General features: G+C 37.8%; 1 protein-coding gene across 16 annotated transcripts in view; it reads right to left on the reverse strand.

Moving 5' to 3' along the window:
• cntln (centlein, centrosomal protein) overlaps positions 1 to 21,371 on the reverse strand; it is a 608,473-nt gene that overhangs the window by 6,562 nt on the left and 580,540 nt on the right. The window contains exon 27 of one of the 16 annotated variants that reach the window (XM_069924376.1): positions 18,749 to 18,918. The exons of the other annotated variants lie outside the window; for them this stretch is intronic. Coding sequence (XP_069780477.1) covers positions 18,907 to 18,918 — 12 coding nt within the window. The 3' untranslated portion in view covers positions 18,749 to 18,906. Of the gene's footprint in view, positions 1 to 18,748; positions 18,919 to 21,371 lie in introns of those variants that run through there. 16 annotated transcript variants of the gene reach the window in all.

A 21,371-nucleotide genomic window follows, 5' to 3' on the forward strand; every position in this document is an offset into this window, starting at 1 on the left:
GCTGTAAGTTCCCTCTTGAGCCACACACCATCTAATTTCGAAATGAATTGCCAGTCCTTCACTAATGCTGGGTTCAAATCTTGCATCTGTCTCCCAACCGCACAGTGGGGGTACCTTCACTGCAGCTGCCCAAGAAGGTAGCTCAGCACTCCTTTTACAAGATCAAACATGGATAGTGAATAAATGTTAGTTTCACCAGCAATCCCCATATAATACTAATGAATGAATAAAAAGATAAAATTATATTTCTTGAATCACCTCTAGAGGGCAATAGGCTTAAGTCTATAACATTGGAACACAGCAGCTTAAAGTTCAGAGATGTATTTATTCCATATGACATTCTTTCACAGGGATACATTCTTATCTTTAGATCTTTCACCATAAACACTGCTAGTAATGAATTGAACTGATCTTGGGTTTATTTTTAATATGATCACAGTTGTTGTATTACCTGCCTACTCACCCTAAAACTCTTCACAAATGCTACGCTTGTGAAAGCCATCATTGCAAAGGTGAATTATAATATCACTTTGATGTGGTCTGTGAGACACAGTTCAAAATATAACAAAGAAAAAGAGTGAATGAAAGTCAGTCTACTCTCTGTTGAGTATGCTGTCCATATCTTATTGAACTATTCATGGTTTAATGATCTTCTTAATGATGTGATTTGCAATAACACTTCATCTTTCAACAGCTATTCATCCTCAGCTGCCAGATCAATAAAGTATGTTACTGCTGTCTCTAGGGCACATCCACATTACAGGAATCTGTTCTTTGTTCCTGAAAATAATGTGTTAACAAGATTTTTTACCCCACACAAGTTGTACCGTATGTATTAATATTCTTGGTTCTTATTGCAATTATCTTTGCTTGAAAAATGAAAAGCTGTAAGTATCAGATTATGACCTTTTTATCGTGAGTTCAAATGTTTTAAATTGAAATGTAATTGGTAAATTTGCTTTGTTTTTTTAAAATCCAGAGTAAAGGTTGCCTTTGTAATCTTACAGGATTGAAGTGTGCATTTCCAAGCAAAAGAAGCAGGTTGCGGTTAAGATTGAGGTAACTGGCTACAAAATGCAGAAAACTGAATGAGAAACTGGCCTGATATTCCAATATATTTTCACTCTATGGTGTGACTTGAATTTGGAAATCTTGTAAAGAAACTTCAAAACATAACATTTATTCTATTTGCTAAGAATTATTTCTCATGTGGTAATCAACCCCAGGTACTGGTGAAAGGCCAATAACTTGAAGCAAGATAAACTCAGCTTTTCTCTTTGCAGAATTCTGTTTTTAATTGTTTATCATTTGATTTGCTTTTGGTTGTTGGTGCCACTTCTATTCTGCAGTTTCAGTATAATTCCTGAATTACATTCACTTAAGTTATTGAAAAGGCCAATATATTATCTGGTCATTTTCTCTTTGCTATTTGTTGGAACTTGCTACCAAATTTCCACACCACAGCAGTATCTCGACTTCCAAAGCATGTCATTGTGTATAAAGTGCTCAGTGCTGTTAAAGTCAATGTAAAGATGCATGATTTTATGGAGTTCAGTACAGGATTGAAGTGAAAGGATTTAATTCCATACCTGCTGTCTTGGGTTACACACACAGAACAGAAAGATCTTGCTTAATTTGTAACTATTTAAGCTGCATAAGTCAACAGGTTTTAACTTACTTTAATTTAACTTTTCAATGAAATGTTTCAATATTGTTGTTGATATTATTTTCCACAACAGTATTGAAGATTCTGCCAAAGATTTAGTTCAATGCACATTACTGGTATGCATTATTCTTACTCGTGGGTTATCACAGTCTGAACTTTTACTTCTTGAGCTGTGTGTGTTGTGTACAGATCTGGTCTTTCACCTAATGAAGGATAGATATATTTGTGAAAAGAGAATAAATGATGATTAACCAGATTGATTGCTAGGATGGGGAGGTTTGCCCTGAGGGATGTTAAGCAGACTGGATTCATGCTCCCTTGGGTTTAAAAGAATGAGAAATGATTTCAGTGAAAAGTAAAAATTCTCATAGAACTAATGGAAGATTAGTGTAAATGAGTGGTTGATGACACAAACTCAGTGGACCAAAGGGGAGAATTACCGTGCTGTAATTCTCCTTGATTTCCTGAAAATTGTCAGCAGTCAGGGAACACCTTGTAGAGAGTGAAACAGATGTAATAATGCAGGATGATTACACATTACAATTTATTTGGAAGGTCACTGAGTTCTCTGTCCTTGGATGCTGCTTGCAGACTGTATTTACTTCAGATTTCTAGCATTAGCATTTAAAAAATATATTCAATTAAAGACATGGGATTAATGTTTTCCACAGCTGGGATATCTACAACTAGAAGTCGTGGTCTCAAAATAAGGGGGTGACCATTGACCACTGTAATGAGAAGTCATTTCTTAATACGGAGCAATGAATCCTTGAAATTCTCTTGTTAAGTGGGCTATGAAGACTCATGGCTGAACTGATTCAAGACAGAGATTAATAGATTGTTGGACATTAAGAGAATCAAGGAAAGTCGGGGTTACTGCAAAGGGGTGTGAAAAGCATCTGCTATTTCTTATACTCGGAGACACCTTTGCTAATTTCAATTTAGTCCATTTGAAGAATATTTACTCTAAGCCCTGTTCTTTATCATTCTGAGTATCTGTTCTCACATGTGCTTGCACCTTTCACGGTGGCTGGAGAATCATTTCGTCAGACAGACTGTTAGGAATACAAACAACTTGCAGATTAACCCAATCTGCTGTATTTAACCAGAAAACTAAAGCTGAAATGCTCTACTATTAACTATGTAAACAAAGAGCAGGTTGAAGTCATTTGATGAAGAACTACCAATAACATCCTGCAGCTGAGTATGCTGTAACTTGCCAGACCATGGCAATATTTCACATCTAAATTGAGTGATAATGCAGCTGCCTAAACAAAATATGAATTCACAAAGAACCAATCTGTAGTTTATGAAAGCTTAAACTAGTTAATTCAAATTTATATTTCTTTGCTGAATTTTCCTAATAGCTTTGTAAAGAGTGGAGCATTGTTTGGATTATGGGAATATGGTACAATAATATAACGAGATCATTTAACTAAAAAATACCAATAAAATGATGAAAAATCATTCCCTCTCAGACCCATCATCATGAACACATCCTTGCACTTTCTTAACTCCATAAATTAAACAAATGGTTACTACCAGAATGATTCGGACAACATTGATGATACTCTCTTTACTTCATGAGGAATGTAATGATTGGATAAGCTTATTTATTGAACAATTTAATAGCATTCTGACAGAAATGCTACAAGAAGCCTCGAAAGACTGCAAGGGGCAGCAAGATTTGTGAATCTGAGGTTCTGCAACGTCATACTAGGGGCTCAACAGTACAAGTTGCATAAAACATGTACAGCATTTAATGAAATTAAAGTTATGTTTTAATTTATTCTTACTTTATTTCGTATTCCTCCAATTCTGATTAGGTGGTTTGAACACAATTGACCATAAGTATCTTTCATTTTTTCATGATACAAAGTAAATATGTTAAAGTCAATTTAAACACATAAACACTGCTTCAATGAAAAGAAAATGTTTGCAATTGAGCATTAAAATAATCACATGCCAAATCAGACATCTCTCCTCTTCCATAATGCAACCTGGTTCCTGATGTCCACTTTAAAAAAAACCACAGTGTAAAATAAAACTTTCCCATTTCTTAGGTTATAGAATGAAAGATCAATACCTAGGGGAAGGAAATGGAAGTAACTCAACTCTGAGAGAACGATTATTCTACTGATAATAGTAATAATGAAACACAGTCGATCAGTAGTATCTGGCCTTCCCAGTCACATTGTTAGAAATACAAATGATTGGCAGAAGATTAGCCCGAAAATGTGGTATTTAACCAGGGAAGATAATTCTCCAAATTTGCACAAAAATGAATAACTATACTTGGCTTAATGCCAATGTCTGGTGAATTCTTCATAATCGCTTTAGTCTATATTATGAAATACTGCAGATTTTAAATCTTTCAGAGCTTGATTAGTACAGCTTTATCTGCATTCCAGTAAAATAATTTAATCAGAGGAATAAATTTTGAACAATGGATAAATTAACACAATCTTCAATACATTGTTCAGCAAAAAGTCACAAGTACATTTTAAGCTCCTAATACAGCTCATAAGTTATAATTATTTGTGCACTGTGCCATAATAGCAGATAGGATTCCCAGGGTTTACTTAATGCGTTTTTAAAGTAGTGCCAGCTTAGAAAAGAATCAACCTAATTAATCATAATTGGGATATGCACATGACACATCGAAAAACCTGTCCTTTTTTAAACCCTTGCACAGTCACAAGGGGTTTCACCCTGCTTTCAAAAGAATGTATTAGTTTTCCAAATGCATTACAAAATCCCAAGTGAAATTTTGTTAATAGATAAATTGTATTTAATTTTAAAATGCAACTGAAAGATTTCAAACATTTTCTATTCTGAAAAAAAATGCAGTAAAAATGTCTGAAATAATTTAGTACTTTAATATTTCTGATTAATTAATCTATAAATTCCAGTTAAATATTGGAGGTTAACCATAATTACAGAAAAATGTAATAAAGCTGGCTACAAAATATGTTTTCACAGTCTCTTTCCCATAAGAAACATTTAAAAATACAGGATCATCACTGTTTTTTACGTAAGGTGTCATCTTTGGAGCAACTGTGACAAATGATTCTAAGATGAGACAATCTCTTTCAGTTACTAATATTAAACATATTTGAAACATATTTACAGAATATTTAATGATTGACCATTTCTATTTATTGAGGTTTACACTTTATTTTGGGAAAAAAAGAACAAGCTTTGATGAAATTCTTTACACTGAATAATTTAATATCGCTTACTCCTATAACTGCAGGAAAAGCAATGTATAAACAAAATTAACTCTCTTTTAAAATGCACTGCATATTTTAATTTGACTGGAGCACAGCATTAAATACCAAAGGAGTATTTTCTTCACCCACTGCAGGATCAAAATAGTGTGTTATGGATCTAAATAACATTGACAATATTGGAATACTTTTGCTGATTTAGTAAATACTATGAAGAGTGACCATGCTATTGAAATATATGTATTTAAAGAACTACACACTGTCAGAAGAAATGTTGGTATAGCCTCTGCATTTCTAAATCTCCAGGATAAAGTGGTACATAATGATTTTGTGCTTTGGCCTTTTTCAGTATTTGCATTGGTCTTTGGTCGATAGATTCAAACCCTCACAGCATTTCCTGATATGTCAGTAAAATGATTCCTGAAAAAACAGCTGTGAAAATACACAGTTCAGTATCACTAGTACTGCCCTTCATCAGCATACAAGAATATGCAGAAATTCACACAAATCTTTGCTTTTCTCTTTTGTCTACTCCTGCAAACTTGAGAAAACAATTAAAATCTACCTTATCTGAGAGCAGTTTTGACATTAAGTAAAGTGAGAGTTCTAAAAGATTTTTTTAACCTTTGTACAACATAAAAGTATTGTATATTTTAAAACTATTTGTAGTGCAAGAGTTAAATGGGAAATCAGCTCACAATTGACAAAAGATGCAAGCTTATGGAGAGGATTCTTTAGGATAGGATTATGAGCATTTGGAGAAGTACAGTCTACTCAAGGATAGTCTGCATGGCTTTGTGAAGGGAAGGTCGTGCCTCATGAGTTGAATTGAGATTTTTTTTAGGGGGTAACAAAAGAAATTGATGAGGGTAGGGCAGTAGATGTGGTCTACATGGATTTTAGCAAGGCATTTGACAAGGTCCCCCACAATGATAAAAAATTAACTTGAAGGAAGCTTGCAGAGAGTAATAGTGGAAGGAAAGTATTCTGCCTGGAGGTGGGTGACTAGTGGAGGGTCACAGAGATCTGTTCTGGGACCCCTGCTCTTTGTGATTTTTATAAATGATGTGGATGAAGAGGCAGATGGATGGGTCAGCAAGTTTGCGGATGACATAAAAGTTGAAGGAGTTGTGAATGGAGCTGAAGGTTGTCGAAGGTTACAGGAGGATATAGACAGGAGTATTGCTCAATCCAGAGGTGATGTAATTTGGAAGGACAACCAGAAGGCTGAGTACAGGGTTAATAGTCGGTTACTTCAGAGTGTGGATGAACAGAGGGACCTTGGGGTTCAAATCCATACATCCCTCAAGGCTGTGCTCAGGTTGATAGGACAGTTAAGAAGGCCTATGAGATGTTGGTATTCATTAACAGAGGGATTGAATTCAGGAGAGGTCATGTTGCAAATCTACAAATCTCTGGTAAGACCACAGTTGGAGGATACGTTCAGTTCTGGTCTCCTCATTATAGGAAGGATGTGGAAGCTATGGAGAGGGTGCAGATGAGATTTACCAGGATGTTGCCTGGATTGGGAAACAAGTCTTATGAGGCAAGGTTAGCAGAGCTGGGACTTCTCTCTTTGGAGCGTAGAAGGATGAGAGGAGACGATCGAGGCCTACAAGATTATGAAAGGCATAGATAGAGTGAACAGCCACCACTTGTTTCCCAGGGCGGGATCAGCAAACACCAGAAGACACAAGTACAAAGTAAAAGGAGGGAAGTTTAGGGAAGACATCAGGGGTAAGTTTTTTTACACAGAGAATTGTGGGTGCCTGCAAAGCCTTGCTGGGGATGGTGGTGGAGGCAGAAATATTGGGGGCACTTAAGAGACTCTTAGATGAAAGAAAAATAGAGGGTTATGGGAAAGGGAGGGTTTAGTACTCTTTTGTTAAGAATGGATATATGGGTCAGCACAACATCAAGGGCCTATACTGTGTTGTATTGTTCTATGCTTATACAAAGAAAAAGAGATATGTAATCTCTGTCAGAACTAATAGCTCAAACCACACTGACCACAAGGAAATTCAATTAAAAACTGTGTGCAGTAGATTGGCTCCATGTAGCTTTGATGTAGTGACCTTTGAGTGAACTCTTTCTAATCTTTAAAATTTACATTTTGCCTTTTTGGTTAAGATCCTACTGTTGACTTTTCAACCCATCGGACCTGCAAGGCCAATCTGTTGTTTTTGCCATATTCATTCAGCTGGCTGATGTCATGATAATGAATATGTATGAGATGTACCGGAAGTCACGTGGTATGAGAGAGAGATAAGAGCACAAGCAGGAGAACAAAGGAAACTGGAGAATAAAGACTCGGAGAAGTTTACCTGATAAAACTTGTGTTTAATGTTTTATTAACTTCACATTTCGGGCCACAAATGTGACAGCTAGTGCTTCACAATCACTGTAGCACAGAATGGCCTGGTGTCCATTGATCTCAGAAATGTGATCAATTTTCAGTGAAGGAATTCAAGGGCTTCTGATCTTCAAAACAACAGAACTGCAATTTGAAACACGTGGGCTGTAACTTCTCCTTTTCTGTACTTAACAGTTTGTTGTCATTTACCTTTTAACAATCCAAATGTGCAGATAAAACACACAAAGGTCTTTTTTGTCCATCATTTTAGACCAAATAGGATTCTTTACTTTAAATTAACAGCCTGGCATTGATATAAAGTAACCAATTAGATTTCCACTCAATCAACATAATATTCCATGAAAAAGATAGGATACAAGTTTTAATGTGAGGCATGAGCACCACTGATCAAATGGCAAGGTTAATCATGACAGGTTTTCATTTGGACCCAGAATTTTGGAGTCGGAATAATGTGAAGCAACCAGAATTCAACATTATTAAACAGTAAGTCAGGTGACCAGTCTGGTTTGATCTTGCCTAATTACATCTGGGAATCCAAAACTTGTTTCTGAGTTAGCTTAGTTCCTCACCAGTTATGGCTCTTGAATCACCCTTCTGACATTCCAGAAGAAGTCAGGGTCGTGGAATTCTGGTGTGCATGCATTTTTAATAGTGAGTGTAGGCTTAGTAACTGAAGAAGAGACCCATGAGGCCTAAGAAGTTACTTTTACAAGGACTAAATATCAGTATTCCAGATTTAATTTTAAAAAATCTTTATTTCTCTTTGCGACCTCATTACAATTTGCTTTCTGTATTATCATAAAATCAGACAATATGAAAAAAGCTCCCAAAGTGCTCTTTATCTGATTAAAAAGTACTTAAAATATTCAGCACTCTTTTGGACAGAGCCACGTTTAACATCCTAACGGTTACTTCCTCCACCACTGGATAGCATCTCACAAAACCCATGATAACTTACAGGTTGAAAGCAGCAGATACTGGGAAACACCACAACCTGCAAGTACTCAACAGAAATCCCTCCCCCATTTCCACTCTCCCAATTTCCATATCTCCCTACCCAGCAACAATATGGTAGTACCTTTCCCACAAAGGCTGGAGTTGCTTGGTGTCATCAACTCTTTAATTTAGTCTCAAAAACAATGGAGGAAAGATAAATGATTTTCTGGTCAGGCTGATGTGAAGTAGGAGGAGAATCTGTAGATGATGGTGTCCCCAAATGTCCTCTGATGATTCATTAGACTCTTGCTAATTGTTGATGGCCTTAGTGTGACATGAATGTAAAATTGCGACTTGCTAGCTCTTGCCTTAATGTTGCTTGTGACTTTTACCTGCAGGCATGAAAAAATCAGAAAACATCCCTGCTTCTGATGGAAGGAAGGTCATTGATGAAGCAGCTGATGATAACTGGATGTGGGGACTGTCCTGTGCAACTCCTGCAGTGAACTCTTGTGGCTCAGATCATTGGCCTCCAACAACCTCAACCACCATTCCTTTGAGATGTTGCTATACCAATCCAATGGAGTGTTTTCTCCTCCAATGCCAATGACCAATTTTCAGGGCTTGTTGATCCACACTTGAGCAAGAGCATATAATTTAGCAAAGCAGCAATATGCACTAGAGTGAGAACAGCTCATCCGGCTATGTGAGTCCTGCCATATTCAGCAGATCATGGCTTCTACTGCAACCCATGGCAGCAACTAATTTTTGAAGAACTTTGAGGTCAGTGAAAGTAATCTTTAGCAACTGGTTAACAACCTGTGAACTTGTGAAGTCTGAAATATGCATGGAAAAGATCAAATATTTGCACCACAGCCTAAGGAAATTAATTAACATCTAGGTAGTCAGATTTTTCTTAATGCTGTTTAAAATATATTCTTCTGTGTCAGGTCACAATTTGGTGATGATGAGAGCATTACGTTCTATAATGCAGGCCTGGGATCTATTCAGCACTGCATGCGGACTGACTGCATTGTTTTACAACTCTGTTTGTCACATACATTAACACCCTCACTGACATAGCATCTGGCATAATTCCTGCAACAAATTTTTACAAGGCATTGGACAATATTTTGATCTGGAATGGTACTTGCCACAGCGTAGCAGTGGAGCAAGACCAATTTTAGGCCCCACTTGTCTCAATAAAAAGTTCTTTGCTGTCATTGCTTCCCTGCTTACATTGGTTGTATTTCCACTGTAAAGAATGCCATTCTGATGGATTAACAATGAATACAAAGTCTCTGGACACCTCTGTCCCTCATGAAGAGCCACCTCTATTCATTTGCCACTGCTGACAAAATTTGGCCATGATGGCATGTGCCTCCCTTTTTATAGCTAGGGAGAAATGAAGAATTTAGTGGAACTTGAATCTTGTGGATTTTCGAACCTATCAATGTCAAATATCTAGTTTCCAGTGTGCATACTAGTTCCCAACCAACATAAATGCCACAAATCATTTTCTTGAGTGTTTGTAAAGTTTTAACTTTGACTTTACTGGAGAAAATACACAGCTAACTTTACATAGTTTTTCAAAGATGTGAAAGATGCTACTGCTGTCTCAGCAGTCTAATTCTTTTCTTTAATGTACCTAGGATGGACATCTTATTCACCATGATTGCTGAATTTTCCCTGAGTGCAATAGTGGATAAACATTTAACAGAGCAACTGGTGCTGTGCTACCGTTCAACCTGCCAGTAAAGAAAGATAGATCAGCCATTAGAAAATAAGGAGGATGACTTTTTAAATGTTATTGTGTTGTCATAGTGGAATAAGGTATAAAATAATGGTGCAAAATGATCCAAAGGGACACGATGCAGTACATTATGTCCAAAAGCTGGAGCGGCAGTTCCCAATCTTCATAAAGACTGCTCCATTAAATTTCCTCCAGTCAATAATTAGGATTCCACAAATAAACCTAGGCAATTAAATCAATACTGTTGGGCAATTACCTCAGAGATTCTGCACTCAGTGGCACAGAAAGACACTATATCTTGGACTGCATAATCAAACATACCAATGTAATTTCTATCAAGATCTTGATTTAGTTAAAATAATTGGAGAAGTAAAAGGCAATTGTTTTTTTTCACAAGAGAGCATACAAGCACAGCAACAGATTACATTCTCTGACTCTTTGGAATATTAATAATTTTGTGATATGTGAACTAAAAATTTGTTTAGCCCCCTTTGCAGTTCCAATATTTGATCAAAACGTATATGCAGATTACTTGAATTAAAAGAGCCTTACTCAATATGACCATCGCATTCAAAGGTGAATCTTTACTGCACCACTTGTGTTGTGGCATGAAGAGGAAAATTAGTTAGCTTCACATTGTGAATCCCAACAAGTTGCACAAACCTGCTTAAAGTTTGCAGCTGAAAGACTTTAAAGCACTTTTCCCACATGGTTTATAAACATATACTGACATTTGTAGAACTGTACAAGGTGCATTGAATAATATCTGATAATAGAATACCTATTTTTAACCACATTTTTCTCTTAGTACATATTCATTTTTTCAAGTACAACAAAAGACTTACAAATAAATCACATTTTTTATAAGTTCGAAGTTCTTGTCAGAATATCATATGTGACATCACATACAACTCTGAGATTCTTTTTCCTGTGGGCCAGATAGAATTTCTAATTATCAGTAGTGTAAACTTCACTCAAAAAAAAAGATACATATACAAAAGAGAAAAATGTAAACAAATAAATAAATGTAAATAAATTGACTGCATAGATACAGAAAAAAGTATTTCGTTTCAAATAATGTGCAAAGTAAGTTTTACACGAGTCTTACACGAGTCTGATTGAGTGTTGTTTAAGAGTCTTATGATGGAGGGGTAGCAACTGTTCCTGAACCCGGTGGTATGAGTGTTCTTTCCTGATGGCAGCAGCGAGAATAGAGCATATGGTGTGGAATGGTGTGGATCTTTGATGATCATTGCTGCTCTCCAATGGCAGCGTTCCATATAGATTTTTATGATGGTGGGTAGAGTTTTGCCTGTGATGAACTGGGCTGTATCCACTCTATTTTGCAGGGATTTTTGCTCGGATGTATTGCTGCCCCTAAATCAGGCTGTGATGCAGCCGGTCAGTGCACTTTCCATGACATATCTGTAGAAGTTTGTTAAGGTTTCCAATGTCATATCAAACATCTGCAAACTCCTGAGGAAGAGGAAGCACTGATATGCTTTCTTCATGTGGCATTAGTGTGTTAGGACAAGGAAAGGTCCTGTGAGATAGTGACTCCCAGGAATTTAAATTTGCTAACCGTCTTCACCTCTGATTCCCCAATGATCACTGGATCGTAAACCTCTGGTTTTCCCAAAGTCTATTGTTGGTGCACCATTCAGTCAAGTTTTCAAAATCTCTCCTGTCTGCTGACATATACAGCCCACTACTGTGGTATCATCAGTAAATTTGTCAATGGTGTTGTTGTCACAGTGAGCCATGCAGACAGAGGTGTAAAGTGAGCAGAGCAGGGGACGAAGTACGCAACCCTGTAGTGCTCTGTTACTGATGAAGATTGTGAAGGAGATGCCACGGATATCAGTTCTCCATTTTGTGAAACTTTGGTTAAGAATTCATGATTACATTTTTTTCCTTGATTTAATCAATACAACTTCATGACAGTTCAGACAAGATATCCCTCTGCCATATCAATTCAAACAAGATTTGATATCACTTCAAATCATTGACCTCAATACAGATTATCGTCAGCATCACTGTTCTAGTTCTGGAATTGGGGAAAAAAAAGAAATACATGGTTGAAACATTCTGAAGACAAGTGGCCAGTTTAAGATAAGCCGCTACAATTATGAGCGACATGGTTAATGTAGTGGTTAGTGTGACACTATTACAGCGCCAGTTCGAATCTGGCATTGTCTGTAAGTGGTTTGTACATTCTTTCCATGTCTTTGTGGGTTTTCTCTGGGTGCTCCAGTTTCCCCCACCATCTAGGTTGATTTGGGTGTAATTTGGTAGATGGGTTTAAATGGCCAGAATTGGCTTCTACCATGCTGTAAATAAAAAAAACTATTTTTTTTACTCCATCAATTAAACAAATCAAATAAAATTATTTTAACAAGATCGACAGAAGTTGAAATACAAGGACCAAATGTTGGAGATACCTGGTAGGCCAGAGTATCCAATAAATTTTCCATTTGTGTCTGCTGAGTAGAAACAAAGATAATGTTTCAAGTTGATAGCTTTTGTTTGATGTTTGTCATGTGCTCAGAAGAGCAAGTTGAAATTATATTCAGAGGGATGCAAATGAATAATTAACCAAGGGTATTCCAGTTCCCAGGAGATAGATTTGCAGGGGCATTGGGTTTAAATCCTCCCCTTGTTTAATTTCCCATTTTTAGCCATTATCTCATGGAAAGAAACAAAAATACACATGGGATTTATAGTTGGTGGTTATGCTGCCAATTACCTCTCTATTAAGATTTTGCAAATCTTGTGGTATGAAATTGACATGCCAATTGATGTTCAATGAATTGCTTGGCAATGAGAACAGGAATGTCATATAATGATTTAAATGTCCAATCACACATATGACCACTCAGACTAGACAAAGTTGCAAGCGTCAGTTGACGAGACAGATCTTGCCTCCTATCCAGCCTACCTGCTTTCCAGAGTGTGAGGTGCAGTAGCTTGTCCATCACTACCCAAGGTTACAATGCAATGAAAAATCAGAGTGATTCAATGAGTCTACTCCAATGATCACCATTGCATGTCCATAGCCCACATAATGAGGTGACCGTCCCAGCAATTCCTGGGTGATAGACCAGAGGTGTACAAGTCAAGTTCATATTTTTGTCACATGCACCAAAATGCAGTGATGGAGGTTTTTTTGTGAGACCAGTCATCTCATACATAGTACCTCAACGTAAAGAAGTACAATATTGTAGTAATAGAGAAAGATCAGTTGGTACAGAGCAAAGACAAAATTTTATTATATTTAGGTTCATTCAGGAGTCTTATAATGGCAGGAAAAAACTGTCCTTGAATCTGGTAGTCTGTGATCTCATGCTTGTGAATGTTCTTCCGGATGGGAGGGAGGTGAAGTGGGTGTGGCCAGAATGGGGTGATTATGGATGGAGGGGAGAGTTGAGTGTGTGATGATCCGAGCCACGTTCACAACCCTCTGAAATTTCTTGCTGCTTGGGCGGAGCAGAGGCAAATCTATGCAAATTTGCTCCTATACTGTCCCTGTAAGGGAGTCAGCAAGAGGAGGGATGGAAATGTACCACCTGTAATGTTCAGAAGTACTTCAGTTTCCATTCCTTCATTCCCTGACTCACTCATACAGACATTACTCTGATGGGTCTGTCCCACAGATCTGTTTTCCTACTTCTATAGTCCTCAGGTTTGCTCATCACAGCTATTCACTATTTTAAGCATTTGCACATTTTGCAATATGCTCTATACTTTGCCAACTAACTTGGCTATCTTAAATAAGCATTCGGAGGATGAGAATCTCCCTGACATTCATGTTAAACACTCCTACTTGTCCCCAAATGTGACCCAAAGCATCTCTGTATTAAGTACTTACTTGATCAGTTGGTTTCCTATTGAATCTGCCCACTGTACGCTCCTGAATTGTCCTTGAAGTAGGTCGTAATTTTCTTGGTTCAGTGAATGTTCTTATCTGACCCGACATGGCTTTAATCACAGGTCGTTGACACACCAAGTTAGTGGGATCTCCGAGTAAAAGGACCAAGTGACACCATTTCTCACTCCATGGGTCTGCTCCATGCCTACACTCCTCTCCATTCATGCTCTGACCATTGCAGTTTCCAGTATGTGCTCTGAGCAAACTGCTCCACATTCTCAATTGTCATCTCCCAGCTGTTGGCAATCTGCTGGTTCCCTTGAGTCTTCATTGGACTATATTAATCCCCTTCACCTATATACTCTGGATACCGTCTGCTTGAAATATTTTATCATCCTCATCTTGCATGCCTTTACACAGAGACATGGAGAGAGATGGGGGGGAGAGAGAGGGGGAGTGGAGAGAGAGGGGTGGGGGAAGAGATCTGTTCTGGATCTCTGACCTCAAATTTTGACACATAGATTAGGCAGAGCTAACAACAAAACACACCTTATTATAGGGTAACATTCTCAAACTGAACAGCTGTGTCGAGTACAGCAATGTATCAAGGCCGTAAATATAGACTCACATCCATTTGTTCTCAACTATCATTGTAAATGTTTTATGGAATGTGTAATAAATATTGGAATACACAGGAGATCAAGACAGAAGGTGAAATATTATAGAGCAAGATTTACAAAAAAGGAAAATCAAAAAGATTTTTTTTACTCATTGGAATAACTTTTCTAAAGGAGTAACAATGCACACATATAATATTATATCTTTTTAGACTTTGGGGAGTTGTTTTGCAGAAATTCTGGATGTGAGGTCAATAAAATAAGTTTCATCGCATACAATGAAGAGCACTATTTTCAGGGAATTTCACGACAATATTATTTAATGTTTTTCATTATACTTATTTCCACAAAATGCTGAATCCTTTCTGCAATGTATATTTTTCAGGGCTAGAGGATCTAGGGAAAAGGATAGAATGCTGGAACAGAGGATCAACATAATTATATTAATGGCGAGGAGGCTTTAAGGGATGAACACCCCACTCCTGTTCTTATAGAACATATATGGGACCTTTGGCCGACCTATCTTTTTTTGAAAATTTTATTTTCCATATGCATCAAATACAAAAATTAATTATTCATCCAAAAATACAATAATTGATACAAAATGATACACAAAATTTTATTTTTCTCCCCCCTCCCTTAACCCTTCCCCTAAATTGAAAAAGAAAGAAAGGAAGACAAACACCTGGAGATAGAGAGAGAGAGAGAGAGAGAGAGAGAGAGAGAGAGAGAGAGAGAGAGAGAAAGAGAGAGAGATCACTATTCATATTATTCTAATAAGATTATTTTATCTTCTAAATATTAATTGGGAGAAACAGGAAGTGTGAACAATATAGATGAACTTTTACCAATGAAATCCATATATGGTTTCCAAATCATATAAAAATTCCTAAGTTGATTCCTTAAGCTATAAGTGTCCTTTCCAAAAGTATACAATTTTGTATTTCAGTCCTCCACCTATCTAATCTAATAAAAATTTCCAATTTCCATGTAACTGCCACACATTTCCTTGCTACCGATATTGCTACACTCAAAGACATTTTTTGGTATTCATCTAACTTCAGTATCCATTTCATATATTTTGCCAAGCAAAAATATTCTCGGGTATTTTGGTATTTGTATCTTCATAATTTGTCCTAATAATATACTCAAGTTGATCCAAAATTTTTCCACTTTCGCACAAGTCCAAACTGAGTGTAATAAAGTCCCTATTTCTTTATTTCATCTAAAACATTTGTCAGAACAACTTGAATTGAGTCCATGCAATTTATATGGAGTATTGTATAGCTGGTGCAAAAAATTGTATTGTACCATTTGGTATCTAACATTAATTGTGTTTATTACACTCTCCTGGCACAGTCTTCTCCATGCTTTGACTTGAATTTGTATATTTAAATCTTTCTCCCATCTTCGTTTTGATTTGTGCATTTCCTTTTACTTCATAGTGTCTTGCAATTTTATGTACATATTTGTAATAAATTTATTAATAAAGGTATCTGTAATTAAGTATTCAAATTGACTCTGCTCCGGAAGTCTTAAATTCATGCTCAATTTCTTTCTTAAATATGATTTAAGCTGGTAATATGAAAAAATTGTATTTTTTGGTATATAATATTTCTCTTTCATTTGTTCAAAAGTAAAAAAAAAACGCAAAAAACAATATTTTATCCTCGTTATACCTTTACTGTGCCAAATATCAGCCGACCTATCTTCTATGTTTCTGAACAAGGGATGCTGAAATTGTGCCTGGGTCGAAAGAGTGAAGAATGTATGCAAGCAAATCTCTGATAACCAAGTTTAATTGGGTAAGTTCCTACTGCAGTCTGATAGCAGCAAATTTTTCATGATAAATTTACAGCAAATATTTCAAAAATTATTTAATTTTTCAACTTTTACCTTTAATAAATTCTCTATGTTGAGTACAGTTGTAATATAATCCATCTCCAGCAGAAACGTTGACCTCTTTCTTGAAAGAAGGTGAAAAATTCATCCAAAGTACTCTATTTATTAAAAACCAAAATACTAGGGATTGATCCTGGCCTCCAGTGTTGTCTGTGTGGAGTCTGGATATTTTCCCTACGGAGTATGCACATTTGCCTAATGGAGCCTGCTTGTTCTTCCCCAGTTGTGCTAGAATCAGGGGAATTTCGTGAGGATATGGGAAGAAAATACTAGAATTTTGTTAGCAGGCCTTATTGGTTGGCATGAAGTTGATGGGCCAATGGGTCTTTAAAACAAAATAGCATGCAATACCACACAAAAAAAAGATTTTAGATGGCTAACATGCATCCCATTTTCCATAAGTATTGCACCTAAATTGCCCACCTATAGCCTCTTACAATAGAATAACAATTTTTTAGAAATAAAAAAATATTTTTTATAATAAAATATTAATACAATATATTCTGCTTGATTAAAATGTTGAGTACCTTAGATAAAATTATTTGATTTAAATGTAATGTATCTTTTTGACTTTTAACATGTATTCGATGTACTCTGTATTTTTGGATGTGGAATTTCAATGTAATAAAAATATTGCAAAAGAGAAATAAAAAATAAAATCATAATTCAATCTATCAACTTTACCCATTTTTTATACTTTCAGGTGTGCAAAAAATGTTACTTGAGAGGCAATGTAAAATAATTACAACCAAGTATCTGGAAAAGGAATAGTACTTCAAAGGCACAGTAGAAAAACAACCAGTACATTTTGCAGATTATTTGGAGTTTGACATCATGTCTCCAGGCATGATTTAATCCTTTATTCCAGGCAGATAGAAACTATAGTGGCTTTAAATTTAAAAGGGAGAAAATAGTTTTTGGTTGCTAAAATTAAATGCATGTGAGAAAATCAGTTCCTGGCTGAAGTCACCTCATACCAGTTAATGGGATAAAATGTACAAAGGGCAGCTGATACTCTCATGTTCATACTGAATATTAATTGCTCCTCAAAATTACACTAGCCAGCTCAAAGTAAAATGTACCCCAAATCACTGATCACATCTTAGAAACTGATCAGTTTCCTTAGACATGCAGAGTGTAAATATACACAGACACAAATGGGCATGGCAGACAACAGTTATTCATGCAATGCACCAACAGTGGTTCTCTGGTAAATATGAAGATAATCGCTCGTTATAAACATTATAGTGTGGTGAGATGCATAATTGGACAGTATAGTATTAACTTCCAAACCCTCAAAAAGATAGCACTAGGTAAACAAGATCCTGAACAGTATTAGTTAAATCCAACTTCAGTGCACACAGACATCAAGAGTCTCATACAATGGACAAATTGGAACCACTGAATCTCAATTGATTGTTCTTAATCACTTGTGACAGACACAATATTCCTGAAGACAGTATGTTAATAAAAAAAACTTGGAAACTGATAAGAGAAAAGAAACACATAGGTCACAGCAGGAATCTCTGAGGACTTGTCTGGGATTCAAGATAGTCTCAGCCTTGTCATCAAGTGTGCAGCTTTCCACTCAGCACGAAAATATCAATAGGAATATGTTTGCGGGTCTCTCGTGGACATTTTTTCATTCTTTCTGCATCGACAGGATTCCAAATCAATATTCAGCTCCCACTAACAAGCTGTGCACAGTCTCTATAGAAAATATTGTGCAGAATACAGGAAGACATGGTAATAAACAGCTGTCCAGCTGTGAGGAAAACATGAATTGACTGCAAGTGAATCCCTCAGAAAAGGTCACAAAGCTATGAACCACTCTTCAGGTGTTCTCATTTATTGCTGAATATAAACAACTAATAATATTATGGAGTTGCAGCTATCTCGTTACTGCAGTTATTTTATATTGGCTTTCTAGAGGGCAGCCATCTTTAGCTACTATAATGCAGCAAGCATTATCATCTTTATTTTTCCTGCTTTAAATTTTAAATCTGATAAAATTATATTTGCATACATCAGATAGCCGATACACACTGCAGCAAACTCATCTCGGACCTTGAGATTGCTGCAAACCTTTCAAATGAAGTAAAAGGCAAAACACAAAACGATTAGTGGATGGCAACAATATGAAGGTAGATCTTGTTTTTTTATGGAGCTCTTGTAAGAAGCAAAGTGAGAAAATGAGGCACAGCAGATTCCCAAGATAGTTTAACAAAACCACCAATGAGGGTAACAAACATTACCAGGGAATGCATAATAACCTACATTTAGATGGATGGATGTGACAAAGAATGAAAGTAGATGGAGCAGAATATATTTCTTATATTCTGACTGATGTACCAGCAATAATCACAAAAGATGGAGTTGTGAAAATATTGGGCTTTTATTAACTAAAGACTGGAACAACCATCAACCTCATTGAATGATCGAAGCAAAGAGAAAGGCGGAGCATGCAAGGGGTTATGGGTAGGACCAGTCTCAGGAGGCGTGTCCAGCCAGCAGCAGCCAATCATGGCATAACAGTGGTTTACCACATTCATCCTTCTTTTTAAGAAGAGTCCTGTAGGGTGGGAAATAAAAGAGAAGGTGAAACATCTATATATATATATATATATATATATATATTTTACAGGTTAAGTCTATCAGGGGGTCTCCTCTGCTGCAGTGAGCAACGTGGCAATGGTTGGGGCACTGCTGTAGCATCCTGAACAGCTTGTGAAGTTGGCCTGTTAACAGTTTGTCGAGGGGTAGGGACAAGTGGGGTGGAGGGGGAGTGCAGAGCTGGTACATCGTTAGCGACAATAATGGCTAAGGGTTGGGGGTGGTCAGCTGCAGGTTCTAGGAACCCTAAAGTTGAAAGTCAATGGTGGTTGGGGAGGCCCCGATGGAGCAAGGTCCCGGATTGAGACTATGTCTTCGAACACTATGTAAGCATACTGGGGCATTGCGTAGAGAAGGCGGACCATCTCGACCAATGGGTTAGTCTTAGATTGCCTGACTAATGGGGAGGTAAGCCAGGTGGGAAGCGTAGTCCCTGATGCAAACTTCCTAGGGAAAAGAAACATCTGTTTGTGGGAGTGTTTTTGGTGGCCATACATAAAAGTGACCGGTCAGAGTGGAGTGGGTCCGGGAGGATTTCTTGCCATTGGGAGACCCCGTGACCTCAGTGCCGGGAGGATGGTCTTCCATACTGTGGTGTTCTCCCTTTCCACTTGTCCGTTACCCCTAGGATTGTAGCTGGTAGTCTTGCTCGTGGCAATGCCCCTGGCCACCACGTACTGCTGCTGCTCATCACTAATGAATGATGTCCCTCAGTAACTGGATGAACGTGAAGATATTCCAGAGGGCCTTGATAACTGTGGCCAAGGTCACGTTTGGACAAGGTATGGTAAAGGGGAAATGGGAATATTCACTGATGATTGTAAGGAAGGAGACATTCTGGTTGGAGGAGGGGAGAGGTCCATTGAAATCGATGCCGAGGTGCTTGAAGGGGCACGTAACCTTGATTAGATGTGCTTTGAGGTTTGCATTCGGCACAGACCTGACAGTTTTTAGTCATAGTCCAAACTTACTTAACGGAGAATGGTTGATTCTGAGATTTGATAAAATGATGGTTTTTCCATTCCAGGGTGGAAAAGGCCATTGTGGAGAGCTTGCGAACTGTCTATTTGAACACTAGCTCAAGTTCCTCAGGAAAGAGCATCCGGAGGCTCATTAAGTTTTTCAGACTGGTAGAGATTGTCATAATTATAAGTGGGCAGCTCAATTCTCCACCTGAGTATTTTATCATTCTTGATTTTTCTCGTTTGCTTGTTATTAAACATGAATGCTTCTGTGGCTGGTCTGTGAGGTGGGTGAACCATTTCCCAATGAAATAGTGCCTCCAGTGGCATACTGCCTCCACGATGGCCTGGGCCTCCTTCTCGACGGAGGAGTGGTGAATTTCAGGGCCTTGGAGGATGTGTGAGAAAAATGTGATGGGTCTGCCTGCTTGATTGAGTGTGGCTGCCAGGGCAAAGTCAGACGCATCATTCTCCGCTTGGAATGGTGTGGACGTCTATGGCATGCATGGTTGCCTTGGCGATTTCATCTTTGATACTGCTGAATGCAGGTTGGGTTTCTGCTGGTAGGGAAAATATGGTGGCTTTGACCAATGGGCGAATCTTATCTACATAGTTGGGACCCATTGAGTGTAGTATGAGAAGAACCTGAGGCAGCTCTTCAGTGCTTTGAGGGTATGTGGGAGGGGTAGCTCCATTAGCAGATACATGCGGTCAGGTTGGGGCCAATTATGCCGTTCTTGACCACGCAGCCAAGTACTATCCATAACACAAATTTTCCTCGTTATAAGTAAGGTTCATGCATTTTGCTGCTCGAAGGAACTTGCAGAGGTTTGCATCGTGATCCTGCAGATTGTGGCCGCAGATAGTAATGTTATTTAGGTATGAGAATGTGGCCTGTAGATCATAGTGGTCCACCATGCAGTCCATTTCCTGCTTGAAGATGGAGAACCCATTTGTGACACCAAAAGGGATCTAGAGGAAGTGGTAGAGGCGGCCATCTGCCTCGAATGCCATATACTGGGAGTTCTCTGGTCAGATCGAGAGCTGGTAATATGCTGTCTTCAGGTCAGTAATGGAAAATACCCTATATTGTGCATTCTGGTTGACCATATCGGATATGCGTGGAAAGAGGTAAGTATCGAGCTGCATATACCAATTTATAATCTGGCTGTAGTCTATGACCATCCTATTCTTATCCCCATACTTTACTACAACCACCTGGGCCCTTCAAGGGCTATTACTGGCCTCGATGATGCCCTCACCCAATAAGTTCTGAACCTCCGACTAATGAACACCCTGTCAGCCACACAGTACCGTCTACTCCTGGTGGCCACCGGATGCAATTGGGGGTGAGGTTCGCAAACAGCTTGGGGGGGGGGGTTGACCTTGAGGGTCAAGAGGCTGCACATTGCCTACAGGGGGAGAAGGGGCCCATCGAATAGCAGAGTGA

Source organism: Narcine bancroftii, chromosome 1 (genome assembly GCF_036971445.1).
Source record: "Narcine bancroftii isolate sNarBan1 chromosome 1, sNarBan1.hap1, whole genome shotgun sequence".
NCBI lineage: Eukaryota > Metazoa > Chordata > Chondrichthyes > Torpediniformes > Narcinidae > Narcine > Narcine bancroftii.